This window comes from Mchenga conophoros, linkage group LG11, assembly GCF_057382185.1.
Source record: "Mchenga conophoros isolate Kocher_MC1m ecotype Shallow Benthic linkage group LG11, M_conophoros_male_GT1.1, whole genome shotgun sequence".
NCBI classification, from domain to species: domain Eukaryota; kingdom Metazoa; phylum Chordata; class Actinopteri; order Cichliformes; family Cichlidae; genus Mchenga; species Mchenga conophoros.
The window spans coordinates 40,162,700-40,177,304 of NC_140536.1; the positions used below are offsets into that span (position 1 = coordinate 40,162,700).

General features: G+C 36.5%; 1 protein-coding gene across 1 annotated transcript; it reads right to left on the minus strand.

The window, feature by feature from the left end:
- Positions 1-4,630: 4,630 nt before the first annotated feature.
- LOC146565115 (cathepsin S-like) lies at positions 4,631-14,155 on the minus strand. Its single transcript, XM_085293035.1, has 8 exons — positions 14,043-14,155; positions 12,318-12,433; positions 12,071-12,193; positions 10,157-10,309; positions 8,499-8,723; positions 7,174-7,339; positions 6,885-6,987; positions 4,631-6,224 (listed from the first exon to the last, which is right to left on the minus strand). The coding sequence occupies exons 1-8, from the start codon at positions 14,059-14,061 to the stop codon at positions 6,125-6,127; spliced, it is 1,005 nt and encodes a 334-aa protein (XP_085149161.1). The 5' UTR covers positions 14,062-14,155; the 3' UTR covers positions 4,631-6,124.
- Between the last annotated feature and the right edge of the window lie 450 nt (positions 14,156-14,605).

Sequence of the window (14,605 nt, forward strand, 5' to 3'; positions counted from 1 at the left end):
CTGAATGTTGTTTGTGGCTTTGAGCTCTGCGATAACAGAAATTTGCCTGAACTGAAGAAAACATCAGAAACAGAATTCAGTCATCATAAAAGGAGCTCAGGATGAAGCAGCAGAGCTGTTACTATGCAGAGACTGCAACCAGTCTGCTGCATAATTCATGAACCAAAGGAACCAAAGCAAGAGCTAAAAAAAAGAAAAAAAAATCCTGTTTATGGCTGTGTGTTCAAATACATCCGCCAGGGGGAGACAACGTAACACACAAGCCCTCAAAGAATGTATGTTTTACTAATTTATATTATCTGGCCTGTGAATGGCCTGTATTTGTATAGCGCTTTACTAGTTCCTAAGGACCCTAAAGCGCTTTACACATTCAGTCATCCAAACTGTTGAAATACATTCATACAAATATAGTCACCAATTCCACCAGATGAATGTTGTTTACATAAATGTTTTTTTTAATTTGCTCTTAACAACCAATTACATCTAATAATGAAGGCCTTTGTTACCAAGTCAATTAACCATGAGAACAGCCTGTTACTTTTAGTGTTGATCTGAGCATTAAGTGGGACTGGTTACGTCTTTAAATGTTTAAATAAATGCTGCAAAGATTCAAGCTTTTTTCCAAGTTTTTCTGAATCTTTTTTTTTGAGTTTACAGTAAAAAAAAAAAAAAAATCTTCACAAATTGTGAAGTCAGTCTTTTCAATTTTACACAGTTGGTTGGATGTTACACTCTGGAAATGGAAGGAAGGTGAGTGTTATTAACCATGTGGTCCACGGACATGCTGCACCTCCACCTCCATGACAATTTTAAGCTGACATAGCAAAAAGCTGCAGCCACGCTGAGTCTCTATTTCAGCCCACACTGAAAGTTCGGACTTCAAAGTTTTTAAATTTTAATTACAGGCCAGTAAATCCAGAGTTATGATAATATATATAAGCCATGCTTTTTCTAAATACTGTCGTCACGTTTTTGTGTGTGTGTTTTAAGCGTTTTCTAAGGACAGCGTGAAAACAGTAAAGAAAGGAAAAAAAGCCACCTCTTTCCTATCGGTAGAAAAATGTACCATGTGGACGAATTAAAAAAAAGTCAACATGTGGGATTTGGTTGTTTAGGAAGAGGGAAAAGTTTTGGGAGTGACAGTGACAGTAATGGCAGCGAGACAGAGCGAGTGAGAGAGAGAGCGAGAGAGAGAGTTTTTAGATGTGGGAGATTTGTGACGTGTGGAGTGTATACTTAGTGTGTTGTGTTGACTTGTGTAGCTGTTCTGTTGTGTAGTCGTTTTGTTTTGTGTGTCAGTGAGGGGACTAATGAATGTCACAAAGGCACATTTGAAAGGTAAACACTGTCACTAAGTAGAAAACCAGCGGAGTGATACACCTCCTGTTGTCAGGCCTGCAGGTTTATCCCTGTGCCGTTCTCCTCTGTCTTTTGGTGGACAAACTTTTTTTTTACTGGCACACATCATTTGTGGGGCATCTTATTGCGAAACCTGATTGTTCTCTCATTTTAGTTTTAGTAATATTTTTAAATGGTTGTAGAAAATGAAAAAACAAAACAAACAGCAGGTGTATTGTCTGCATTTTTAGATAAATAGTTGTATATGTTTAGAAAATGTACATTTTATATTTGCATTTCAAGTTATAAAAATTTACTCAAAATGTCTGGTTTTTTTTTACAGTAAAAAATACTACTAGGATTTTAAGTTCTTTGTGTGATTTCAGATCAGTAATAGTACTATTAATAGTAATTGTAGTACAAATGCAGTATGTCAGTGAAAAAAACAACAAAATTCAGTTGAGCTGAAAAGAATGATACCAAACAAGGCAAGGGGAAAAAAATAAAATGAAACAAATGTAAACTCAAAAGGAGTCAAAAATGGCCGGTTGTATTTCAGGCCTCAGTGGGTTAATCCAACAAATGATGAAAAATTAGGTTTAAATTTTTGTTCATGACAGTGCATTTCTGACATTTTGTGTAATTTAAGCATCTAACAATGTGATTGTTTTCTAACAAAAAACAGTGTGAAACTTAAATTAGACTTGTGTTTGTAAATGAACCGCTCCATGTTGTGTAGCTTTCTGGATTGGGCTACATATTATTTAATATACAGGCTATACAGTACATAACATCAAAACTCACATGTTTTATGTAACTAAAGTGTGTAATTATGTGGGCTACAGACAATAATTAAGTTATAGACTATATTTATACGAAAAACGTGTATACTTAGTGCATTTGAATCATTTTAACCATATGTAACCACCTGCATATGTGGGGGGTTGATTTCTTTGCCACCCTAAGAAAATTTCTCTAGATCCGCCCCTGCTCACGGGCACACGGGGAATAAACTCAAAAAGCACAGCTTTATTGCTGGAAAACAGATCACAAATAATACAATATTAAACTGGGAAAATCTAAATGTAAGGTACACCAGGAAACACAAGGAGAACCACACACAGCATATGAGAGATCTCAACACTAACACAGAGAAACACAGGGCTTAAATACACTGGGAAATAACGAGGGGAATGAGACACAGAAGGGGAGCACAGCTGAGAGAAATTGGACATAACCAGACCCAAAGGAAGCGAAACTCAGTACATTCACGTAGGACACAGACCTTCAAAGTAAAACAGGAAATGTAACAGACACAGACTTGACTAGGGGAGACAGCACTAAGAAACACAGAAAACAACAACAAGGAGACATGGAGGGCAGCTACTAAATACTTAGAAAACTAAAGAGAATACAAGAAAGCCAAACTAAGACACTAGACTAAAGAATAAACTGGGGCAACAAAGAGAAGTAAGATAAAAATACAAAAATTTAGAGACACAAGAAACTCAAAACACTGGGTCACCGACCCAGCACCGTGACAAACAGGGGAACTGTTGTGTCCCTCCCACCTGTTCTTTTCAAAATGTTTAGTGTAGCTGAAATACTGTTCAATCCCACTGTTGTAAGTAGAAATTAATAAGATCCATACAAAAAGCTTTAAACTGGAAAGGCTGTGGGAAATATCTGACTGAGTCTAACTTTCCCCAGCTTGACTCGACCCACCATGCTTTATTGTGCCATTCTTGTCCATGTGTTAGACTTACTACAGTCCAGCTCTGAGGTCTTTACACTGCCTGCCTGTCCGTCAGAGGATAGACTTTAAAGTTCTGATGCTGGTCTATAAAGCTCTGAATGGTTTAGTACCAAAATACATCAGTGACCTCCTGACCCACTATGAACCTTCCGGATCCCTCAGGTCATCTGGATCGTTTTTTTTTTTATCAGTTCCCAGAGTCAGAACCAGCCACGGAGAAGCTGCATTCAGCTTTTATGCTCCATATATGTGGAACAAACTCCCAGAAAGCCTCAGATCAGCTGAAATTTGCTTAGTTTACTTAAATCCAGGTTGAAGACTCACCTATTCTCAGCTGCATTTGAGTAAAACACCAAATCCACACTTTTAAGCTTAAATTTCAAAGCTTACATTTTAACTACTGATTTCATCTGCTGTTCTGATTTTATCTACTGTTTTTTTTTAATCAATTTTAAATCATGCTTTTTATTCGTTTTTGTTTTTTAATGTCTCTGTAAACCACTTTGAATCACCTTGTGGTTGAATTGTGCTATATAAATAAACTTGCCTTGCTAATGAATGTGGCTAACCAACCAAAGGCTTTAAAAAAAGATATACAAAACTTTAAACGTCAATCATGGTGGGACATTTTGTATCAACAACTAAAGAAAATCCCTTTGAATACCTCATGTGAAAATTGTTTGTTGTGATGTTGCACTAAAAAAATTAAAAATGACTCATTTGTAACCCAACACTGCAGTCTGTTGACTTTATTCTGACCTTGTTCAAGGTGTTAGCAGGAAAGATATGTGGGTTTTAAGGACCAACTCCAGCACCAGTAGCTGCTCTGAAATCTGATTTATTTTTTATTTGATCCAAAAACAAGAAAACACCCTCACGAAACCAACTCTTCTTTTTAAACGTCCTTTTTGTTTAACAAAAATGCTGTATAACATGCACAATTTAGTACCTGATCAGTTAAAACCCTCAACCTCCCAGGCATATTTACATAAATACATATCCCCCCCTTTGTCAGGTCTGTGATGGCAGACTGTGTGGAGAGTGGACAGAGTGTGGACCCAAATGCAGACTAAAGACACGGTACTGGACTGCAGTCAAAAATGAAAGTGAGCTTTTTATTTTTGACTGCACAAAATACAACCAAAGCAAAAGGGAGACTAAGATTAAACCAACGAAAACTAAACACAAGGTACCTGGAACAAGGAAACCTGAGACCTGAAACATGACGGATGATGAACATGACAAGGATCTGATGAGGGACAAAGGGAGACTCACATAATAAAGATACACAAAGGCAAACGAGAGGGAACGAAACAGAACTAACTCAAAGTAATTAAGAACCAGAAATCTAAATGATTAAACCGGGAAACTAAATAATACCAGAAAAGGACTAAGAAACATAAATCGCTACCATCGTAAGAAAACAAGGCCAGAAGTCCAAAAACATAAATGCTCAGTAACAGACCTATCACCATAACATCTATAAATTTACATATTATAATTCCGTGTCCATTATTTTGTGAATAAGGAACCAGATTTTCGGACAATGTTTTATTTTTATATTGAGTCAGGTTACATAATATCAGTATCAACAACAAAGCAGCAGTCAAAAAATATACAATTGTCAGGCGCTAAACATCCGGTAAAGTCACAGCTTTTTACAATAGATATAAACATATTTTTAATGAAACCTTGTAGCCTTGGACAGACGTCTGTACTTCTGGTTACCCCTGATTTAGTAGTTAATAATAGCCACAGTGTTGGAGTGTAATGGAATACATGTACCGCCGTTACGTATTTAAAATACAAAATACGAGTAACTGTATTCCGTTACAATTACCGTTTAAAAAGGTAGTATTCAGAATACAGTTACTTTGTTGAAATGAATGGATTACACTGTGGTATTTTTCTGTTTCATATGTTAGGCTATGCCATCTCTATTTTTGGGAATTCCACGCCGGTGGAATGTGTCTGTGAGCGCGAGGATGGAGAAAAAGAGGTGAAAAGTACGAGATTCACCGACCAGAAACGGGAGGCTGGAAGCATCTAAATATAATAATAACCATTGCAGCCAAAAAGAATGCCTGAGGAGCCCATTTGTAAGTACGCTATTAAGACTCGACTGTACACTGTGTTTGTGTTTTCCTCCGAAACAGTAAGTTCCATTGGAGCAGCCTTTCAACGCCTCTCTCTGTCTCTCGCTAGCAAAGTTGACCCAGACAACAAAGTAAAGCTAGTTTTCAGCTATGAGCTGACACGGAACCCACCGTATTAGCCAGAGGACCCTTTTTTACGGTTCGGAGCCACAGAGCTGTTTTATATACGCGCAGAATTGTTTTCTATACGACATACATGTCCATCCTACTGATACTCATTTTATATTAAAATGTAAAAATCCTGTTGGTTTTGGTATGGTGAATAACCTTCAGTAATAGTAATAAATCACTAGCAATAGTACATTCATGTAGTTGTAAAAAGCATGATAATATATTAAGTAATCCAAAGTATTCAAAATACGTTACTCTCATTGAGTAACGTAAAAGAATACGTTACAAAATACATTTTCATGTATTCTGTAATTCGTAGTGGAATACATTTTAAAAGTAACCTTCCCAACACTGGATAACCACAGTAAACATTGGGGATAAATATTTCTCACTAACTTTTAAAAATGAAATCTTTTAATGAAATTGCTGAATCTTGACTTTTAAGGAGACTTTTTCGGAAAGCAGCTTGAGCTTTGAGAAGAGGGTCAGAAGAAAAAAAACATACAAAAAAGACTCTTAAACAAGCACTCACACACAGAGATAGAAACATTAGCATTTCCACAATGTCACAAGCCAAAGAAAATATAATGCTTCCTCCTCAAGATATCATTTCTCAAGAGAAGTACCAAAAGGCATTAGTTTGAAGCTGTAGTTTTTGAAGATAAAAAAAACTACAGCTTCGAGGTGATCATATAAAAAAGGGTCATCATATATGAATTTTTTATTTTTTTTTGCAAGAATTTAATTTCAGTGCACACTGTAGTTACATGACGGGGTAGCAGGGATACAAAGCGATGCCACACTGGTTGCCTGTGTTGCGTGCCATCCGGATGTATCCCTGATCTCCGAAGGTTGTTCCCCAGCTGGAGAGTAAAAAAAAAAAAAAAAAAATCATTATGAAATAATAGCTCATCGGTGAAATTGAACTGTTTTTAAAACTCCACATGTCATTCAGCAGCTGGTTGCTTTGTTTTAATCTATGAATAAACATTAACAAAGCTGTCTTTCTTCTTCTTCTTCTTCTTCTTCTTCTTCTTTACATTTAACTAGGTGCAGTGCATGGTTAATTATTAATACGGATAGGAAACTTATATACATGGGTATGTTCAAACTTTTGATTGGCTGTATTCTTTTGAAGTCTTGATGTTTCCATGGAATAACTAATGTTTGATTAAACTTTAATTTAATGATGGAGGCCAACTGGTATATCGCAGCCCAACAGTCTGGAGAGTTATTGCTTAAGTTTAAAAATATATATAATTTAAAGAAATCCACTTTAGTCCTGTCAGCAAAAACTGAAAGTCTGAACAGAATGTAACAATCAGTCTTTGCATGTTAATGATATGTACTTTCCTAAAAAGCGCTGACTTCTCTCTTTCATTTCCTGTTTGTCTTGTAGAGTCCTCCCAGAATGCACCACATAAGTGAACAGATAGTGGAAGACAATAGAAGCCCTGTCTATAAAATCACTTTGTATATATAACCCAGATTCCAAAGAAATCAGTGGAGTGAAAATGTCTCACCTGTTCTTTACGAGCCAGTAGTCTTGTCCATTCAGAGTACCGTAGCCCACTGCCAACACACCGTGATTCACCTCTTGTGTGCATGATGGGTCATTATACACTCCTGAAATGATAAGAAGAATTACCAATCTCATTGTAACATTCCAAAAAGCTAAAAACAATAATTTCCAAGAAAGTTTTATTAATTCAAGCTTTTCTCAAAACATCTTCATTCCTCCAAACTTCTCAAAACTATTTTTCCATATTAATAGACAAGAGTACACTTGACACCTGACGAAGTGTATCTTACCACTTCTATAGAAACTAAATCTGGGCCGCCTAGCATCAATTGCCACTGAAATGGGTCCAATGGTAGCAAGACCCTGCTTCAGAGCGTTCTCGTCCCCTTCAGGCAGAAACTGGTAACTGGAGCAGTTGGCAGCACGGGTTGCTGGGTTGTAGTGGCACTGATCATCCTGAAGTTAAAGGACAAAATGTTAAAGGATCTGATGCAGTCAGGAAAAAAAATTAAAAAATAAAAATCTTAAATTATTCTTGTTTATTAAAAACATACAAGGCAGGCCTTAGACAGAACTGAACAAACTGGGAGATGGGACCTCATACCACTAGAAGTGACACCAACCAGCAGAGCAGTCCTTGAGCTTGCTCTACTTGCCCATTCTAATGTGACATTTTACATATGAATGATACTTTGGCAAAGTTGTGGATTATTTTGGATTATGAGCTGCAGTTTTTTTTTTTTAAACCACCCCTTTAGTCACCAGACACTGGAAAACAGGCTCTCCCTTGACTGAACTGCACCTCACTCATAAAAGAGAAAGTCAGTGGTTTCATAATTTGTACTTCAGGACAAAACTAAACCTAAAGATTTTTTCAAAATACACACATATTGTCATGTCCATATTGAATATTTTTGGTCACTATGCTTATAGAATATTTAACATCAAAAAGTTGCTTTTTCAAATATCTTTTTCTAAAATTAAAAACATCGCCACCCCCGTGAGGCTGGAACAGTCTGCTGAATCGTCTCAGAACTGGCCTCCTCCACACAAACAACAGCGAACTACATAAAGCCTGGAGGACAAACATGTTGTCCGCTCCGATTAATTTATTGTTGCTCCAAAGAGACGTTAACAGCTGACCACAGTGTGAGTGTTGCTGTCTACAGCCTGAAGGATCAGACTCAACTTCTTGCTGGTTTTTATACACCCACCTAGGTGTCTCATACAGGGTCCTGTGTTTATTATTTTTTTTGCAAAACTTTGTTCACATTGTATGAACAACAAAAATAAAACAGAATATGATGACTGAAAATCATTTAAACACAATATTTAAATTGAAAATTTTAAATTAGACAAAGACAACATAAACTAACATTATATAAACATATTAAAAAATAGTAACATTCCTTAGATTAAATAAAAAATAAAGTAGCTTTGCTCCTGTCTACTCAATTTTTACTGTAAATAATGGAGTCAGATGTTTTGGTTTTACCTTATGAACATTCACCTATCACTAATATTATAGCTGAAAACATCAGTTAAGTACGTAGGTATGTTCTTTTAGCACAAAAGTGTGCTTATAGGGCCACAAAAAGGTTGTGTGTTTACTTACACGTCCTGTATATGGGTATGAAGCATCAGAGTCGATTCCGTGGTTGTCGATGACATACTGGAAAGCTCGGGTCATGAAGCCTCCGTTGCAGCCGTGGTTGCCATATTTGCCGGAACAATCCACCAGGTTTTGAGGACTGAGATCCACCAGCTTTCCTGTACTCTTGGCTAACTGGCCTTCCAGGGCCCCTGCAGCACTGAAGGCCCAGCAAGACCCACAAGCACCCTAAGATAAAAAAAACAAACCCATAGGATCTAAAATACAAATATGCTTATATTCTCAGTATTCCTCTAAATGTCCATCTTAATAGCACTGATGCACTTTTTTACAATACCAACTACAAAAAAAAAGTCCTGCAGTGATTTGCAAATCCCATAAATGTTGAAACTGAGACACTTTACAATTTCATGACAAATATGAATTCGATTTTGAATTTCATGGCAGCAAAAGATGTCTCAAAAATGTTGGGATGGAGGCAACGAAAATTTTGAAAATAATTAGACTAACTAGCAAAAGGTATTTTACACAGCATCCCAACACCCTTGGAATTATGGTTGTAAAACTTTGACCCCAAATTACACATCTGACTGCACTTGTAGCTGTGACAAAATAAACAAGCTGAAACACACTGGTCTGGCAACAAAGGTGTTCTTTATATTAGTTCTGTTGCTTGAGTTTTCCTTTCTGGTCTCTTTCCACACTTCTTAGAAATCCATAAAGAAATCCATCTTGATTTTGATTTAATATATACAATTCATTGATATAATAATAAATAAAGACAGAGTGAAAAATCCCCCTTCAACAATGTTCCTGTAGCTTGTCACTACATCAGACAGAAATAGAATAAATTCCTTGTGCATCATTTCACACATTTCTGTGTTTGGCAGCTCAACAGGCGTTTGTAGAGGTGTTGGTGAAGCAAGGGTCCAGCAGGGTGTAGGAGGTTAAAGAACTCAAGTGATTAAATGAGAATGTTTTTTGGTCAGTTACATTTACCCTGTTGCACAGAACAGAAGCAATGCCAAAATCAATATGTGTGTGTCTCTGGTTAAATGATATTCATCTGCACAACACAAGTTAATAATAAATTGGGCATCAAAATCTGTTTCTTTCTTTTAAAATTATTATTTTTATCTTTATGATTTTTCCCCTTAGACTCCACGCAAAGCAATTTCAGCACAGAAAGTCATATGGATTTAAAATACCCTAAAGTAATGCATATTTTAGCACTAAACGTTTCTAGAGACAAATAAAGTGAAGCTTTGGAATGGACTATTTACATACAGAAAGAAAAGGCAGAACATTAAGACATATATTTCCTTATTTCACCTTAATTTTTGTATATTAATCATCCAAAAACTAAGATAACGAGACAGTTTTGAAAGTATCTAGGTTAAAAAAAAACCCTGTAAGACTGTGCTACCCACCTTCTTTGCACCAAGACAAATGGATGTGACCAAATAATTGCTAAACTAGCAACTGTGGTAATGACATCCTGTGTAAACATGAACCTTTTCAAAGAATAAGGAACAGGATGAATGGGGGATATGTTGACACTACTGCCTGTGTGGCTATGAGACATCAAATGTTTTTGCTCTTCTCAGCAGCACTAATACATATACATTGATTTAAATGCCCTCTTCTTTTTTTTTTTTTACCTGCATCTTGACTTTGGTGACACAACCCTTCTCTCTCCAGTCCATGGTGTCTGGTATGCCAGAACCTGATGCCCCTGCAAAGGGAGACGGCGCCCTCTGGATGTCAGTGGGAGGAGTGAGACTGGCAAAAAACTGCATGATCTCTTCTTCTGTCTATGAGAAAGAAAATGGCAATGATGAAATAAGAAACAAAAGCCAGTCACAGCTGGCAGACAGTTATCAAAGTTTTCAACTTCAATGTGCTTTATAAACTTTCTAAAAGCTTTAATTTTTCATATAAATCTCCCCTATGCAATATTTATATGTTATAATCTCCCTGACTTCATTAGAGTCATTTTAATGTTTAATTTCATAATCAAACTTTGCATCTAATCCAACTACTAACCAAGCTGCAGGCAACTGGAGCTGTAAAAACATTGTGGTGCATCAAGTGCCGCTCCAAGCACTAACAGGATGTGTCAACAGGAAGACCAAACATGTTGCAAGACAACAAAAGGCCATGGTGGCTGTCTTTTTGATTTAAGCTACACTGTAAGAACAAGTCCTAATATAAAAGTATTTTACTTGTATTTTACAGTTTCGTTCTGTTCTTCTAGAATATCATTAAATTTACATAAAAAGACTGTGATTTCACATTTCAAATGTAAATTAACGTAAAATCACTGTAATGTAATAAAACAGAACTTTCTTGTTTTTTGTCTGTACAATCTAAATATGATTGTTAAAATACATTCACAAATGTATCATGATTGCACAGATATTTGTCCGTTATTTGAAGGATTGAACTGTTGAATTCAAATGTAATGCTATGGCAAAATATATAACATGATTCCTATAAACGTTGTTTACATAAAATAATTATCACTATTATTGCTACTTAGGGCCATCGTGGCTCAAGCGTTGGCAGTTCGCCTTGTAATCACAAGGTTGCTGGTTCAAGCCCCGGCTCGGACACTCTTGGTCATTGTGTCCTTGGTCAAGACTCTTCACCTACTGGTGATGGCCAGATGGTGCGATATGGCAGCCTCGCCTCTCTCAGTCTGTCCCAGGGTATGCAATCCATTATTATTTAAACCAACTGTTAACAGTATGTTTCTGTACATTTAAGTATTATTATTCATATTGCCACATTCATTGACCTTGTTTATAGGTAATTTCATTGTTTGATCACATTAAAATGTTCCTAATTTAATGTTTAAAAGCACTTGAGAAAGGCAAAATCCCATGTAAAATTAGGGCAACAAACTGTATTATCATTACTGAAAATAACTGTATTTTTATGAGAAAGTTATTTTCTGTTATTGTATGTTATTACTTTGGCGCCCCAGCTGCAGGAATATTACTGTTTTTCTAGGATTTTTTTTTTTTTTTTAACAGTGTAGACTTTTCACCTCAAGAATAATTTTCCAGAGCTCCATCTCACCAGACTTAATTTTTGGGTCATAAAGCTCGAGATATTTCTTGATGTAAACTTCTAGTTTCTCATTCATTAGCTTAAACATGAGAGAAGGCAACAAGGGAAGAAAGGGTGCTTCTACAGAAGCTAAAAATGTGAGCTGCAGAAGTGTAGATGTAAACGCAGGAAGTGAAAAAAAGTATTTTGAGGGGCAGGTGGAAACTGATCATATAACTGTGGCATGAGGTTTTGAGCCAGCATCACTGTGGAGGTTTTATGTGGAAAATGATGGTCAAGTGTTTTGACATAACTCTGTTGGGCCTGAACACAAAGACTTTTGAGCCACTTGTAGCCTCAGTTTTCTGCCAGTAATCTATCATCCATCACACACCCAGCTACTCTTCAATACAGATCAGCTTTGATCCTGTTGACCTTTTCAACATCATTAATACAATCACCATTATTGAATAAAAAATATCATAAGTCAAAAACATTAATGAAGCAAGAGAGTGTCTCACCAGGTCTCCCATGTGATTCATGCCCAGTTCATAGGTGTGAAGTCCCATTGAGGCCTCCAGGTTGTGCACGGTAATCATCTTCAGGTTATTCTCCCACAGCTCCCGGCGGTGAGCATTCTCCACCTCACATAAAGAAAGAGCAGATGAGGTGAAAATGCCATATAAGTTAATTATAAGCCTTGTGCAGAGTTTGTCCATACAAATATAACACTTTAAAAAATATTTATTACTACTTTTTGTCACATACATCATTTTTGTAGCTCTTCCCATGTGTCTTCTTCCACAGCTCCCAGTGTGCGTCCAGTGTGGATTCAAACATGGCTGCTGCCCCGGCACACAGGGAGATGAGCAGCAACAGCAGGCCTGCAAACACACAAACATAGACGATGACACGAGAAGACAGGATGTCACCTGACCTTTGATGAGACTGATGCTCACTAACACACTGAGAAAACAACCTGCCTGGCAAAGAGCTCAAGTTTCCAGTCAGAAACAGACCTTAGTTTCATAAAAACCACACATAGAGACTCTGGCACGACACAGGCCAAAATATTTTCAGAGTTGTGTTACATGTTGACAAAAAGAAAACAACAAAAAGATGGAAATCAAAACAAAGAATAGGCGTTTAGTGAAATATGAGCACAACTGAACTTGTTTATGAGAGCCCCTGATATTTAATTCTTCTTATTAAAATCCAACATTTACTCTAAAAGGTTAACAGAAGCCACAACTATTTTCCTAGATTCATACATGGTAATTTTTCCCAAATTAAAAGGCCTTTTTTTCACAATTTCACTGTCTTGATCTGCTTCTCAGTCAGAACGCGGAAAAACATGATTGTAAATATTGGTTTACGTCACTTGTTATCAGAAGGGCTGGCAACAAGCTGAAAAAGGCATACAAGAATCAACAAACAGGCCTCAAAATACAAAAAGGGAGAGTGTTTGCTCAGTTTTCTTACAATGACTAAGAGCAGATATACAAAACTAAAGACAGTGAAGTGATTCCACTGAACACTTCTGTTTGAACTGAGTGTTCAAGCATGTTACCAGATTATAATTGGTGCTGATGTTGTCTCCAGGGGTTTTATACTGAGGTGGCTCATTGGCCTTATCTACATAGCAAAAGTCACTTTTTAAAAAACAGCTTTTTGCACTGACCACTGTGTCTTTAGTCTCTGAGTGTTAAGAGAAGTCTCAAGTATAACTTCCACATATTTAAGGCTGTGCAAAATTTTCAAAATGACGCCACAGTCACAAGGCCTGAAGTGAAACTTATGAACAAGCAAGAAGTACATCCATGAATATGAAGCTCCACCTGGTACAGTTCCCAGCTGGGGAAAGGACCCTCTTCAAACAACACACACGGGTTGTACCCTCAGTGTATAACCTAAATGTAATATGATATATATAATATTTTTTAACCAGAATTTATAACTCATCAGGCTTCTCATACTAATGTATGCGATTTAAGTAAGCGATCTATTCAATTTTTGCTTGGACTTTTACCCCAAAAGCACTTTGACTGGCTCTTTTTTCCGCTTCGTTTTGTTGTCAGTTTCATAAATACAAATACAAAAACGAAGAATTCCGGTTTTATATTACTTTCAAATTGTTTTACTAAACAAATGCTACAGCGTAGTTGTACAGCACAGCCTTCCTGTCAATGGTGTAATTACATAAGGATATACTAAAAATACACCGAGTGTGTTTGGACGATTTCTTTTTCTGCAATTATTTAACATTATAGAAACACTTTACTTCACTGTGATGACATTATAACAAGGTTACAATGTACTTCTATCGTTGAACACACCTGCGGCCTGAACAAAGAAAAGTCTTTGAAAGCTACAAAAACGAAAGTAAACTAAATTATGAAGCGTTTTATGGGGCGATGTCCGCCTTTTTGTTTTACCAGCCATTAATATTTCTACTAAAGCTGTTAAAGTATTACTGGAAAGTGTTTCACTTGCCTTGATTAGTCGGACTCATCTTTGCTGCGCGGAAATTCAGTCTGACTGCGTTTCCTTGTTGCTATTATTTATGAGCAAAGTGTCACATGTTCTCTCGCAGTTCTTCCTCTTTCGAAAGTAAAAGCTACACCGTTTTCCTCACAGTGCAGGAAAGGAATAGTTGAACGCATAAGACATGAAACAGAAGGTAAACAAAAAACACTTATTCAGAGGTTTTCCCAAAAACTTGAACCACACAATTGCACATTTTCGGAAAGTATGACAAGTACACACACTCAGCATTTTATGCACATTAAAAGTGTCTTACTTCCCACATTTAGCATTTTCATTACACCCTATGAGCAATCAAGTTTTTTAGTTTTAATTTATTAAGTTATTTATCTTTAGTTCAGTGTAGTTGGGTTTATTTCCAGATTGGGGTTTCCTCGTTATTATTTTATGTTTTAGTTTAGCTTCTTATTAGACTGAGAGTTGTGTTTCTGTTTTATATTAGTATGACAGAGGCAAGATTAAAGTTCAGAATAAACACAACAGAAGCACATCGCTTTGTCAAAGAAGGTATC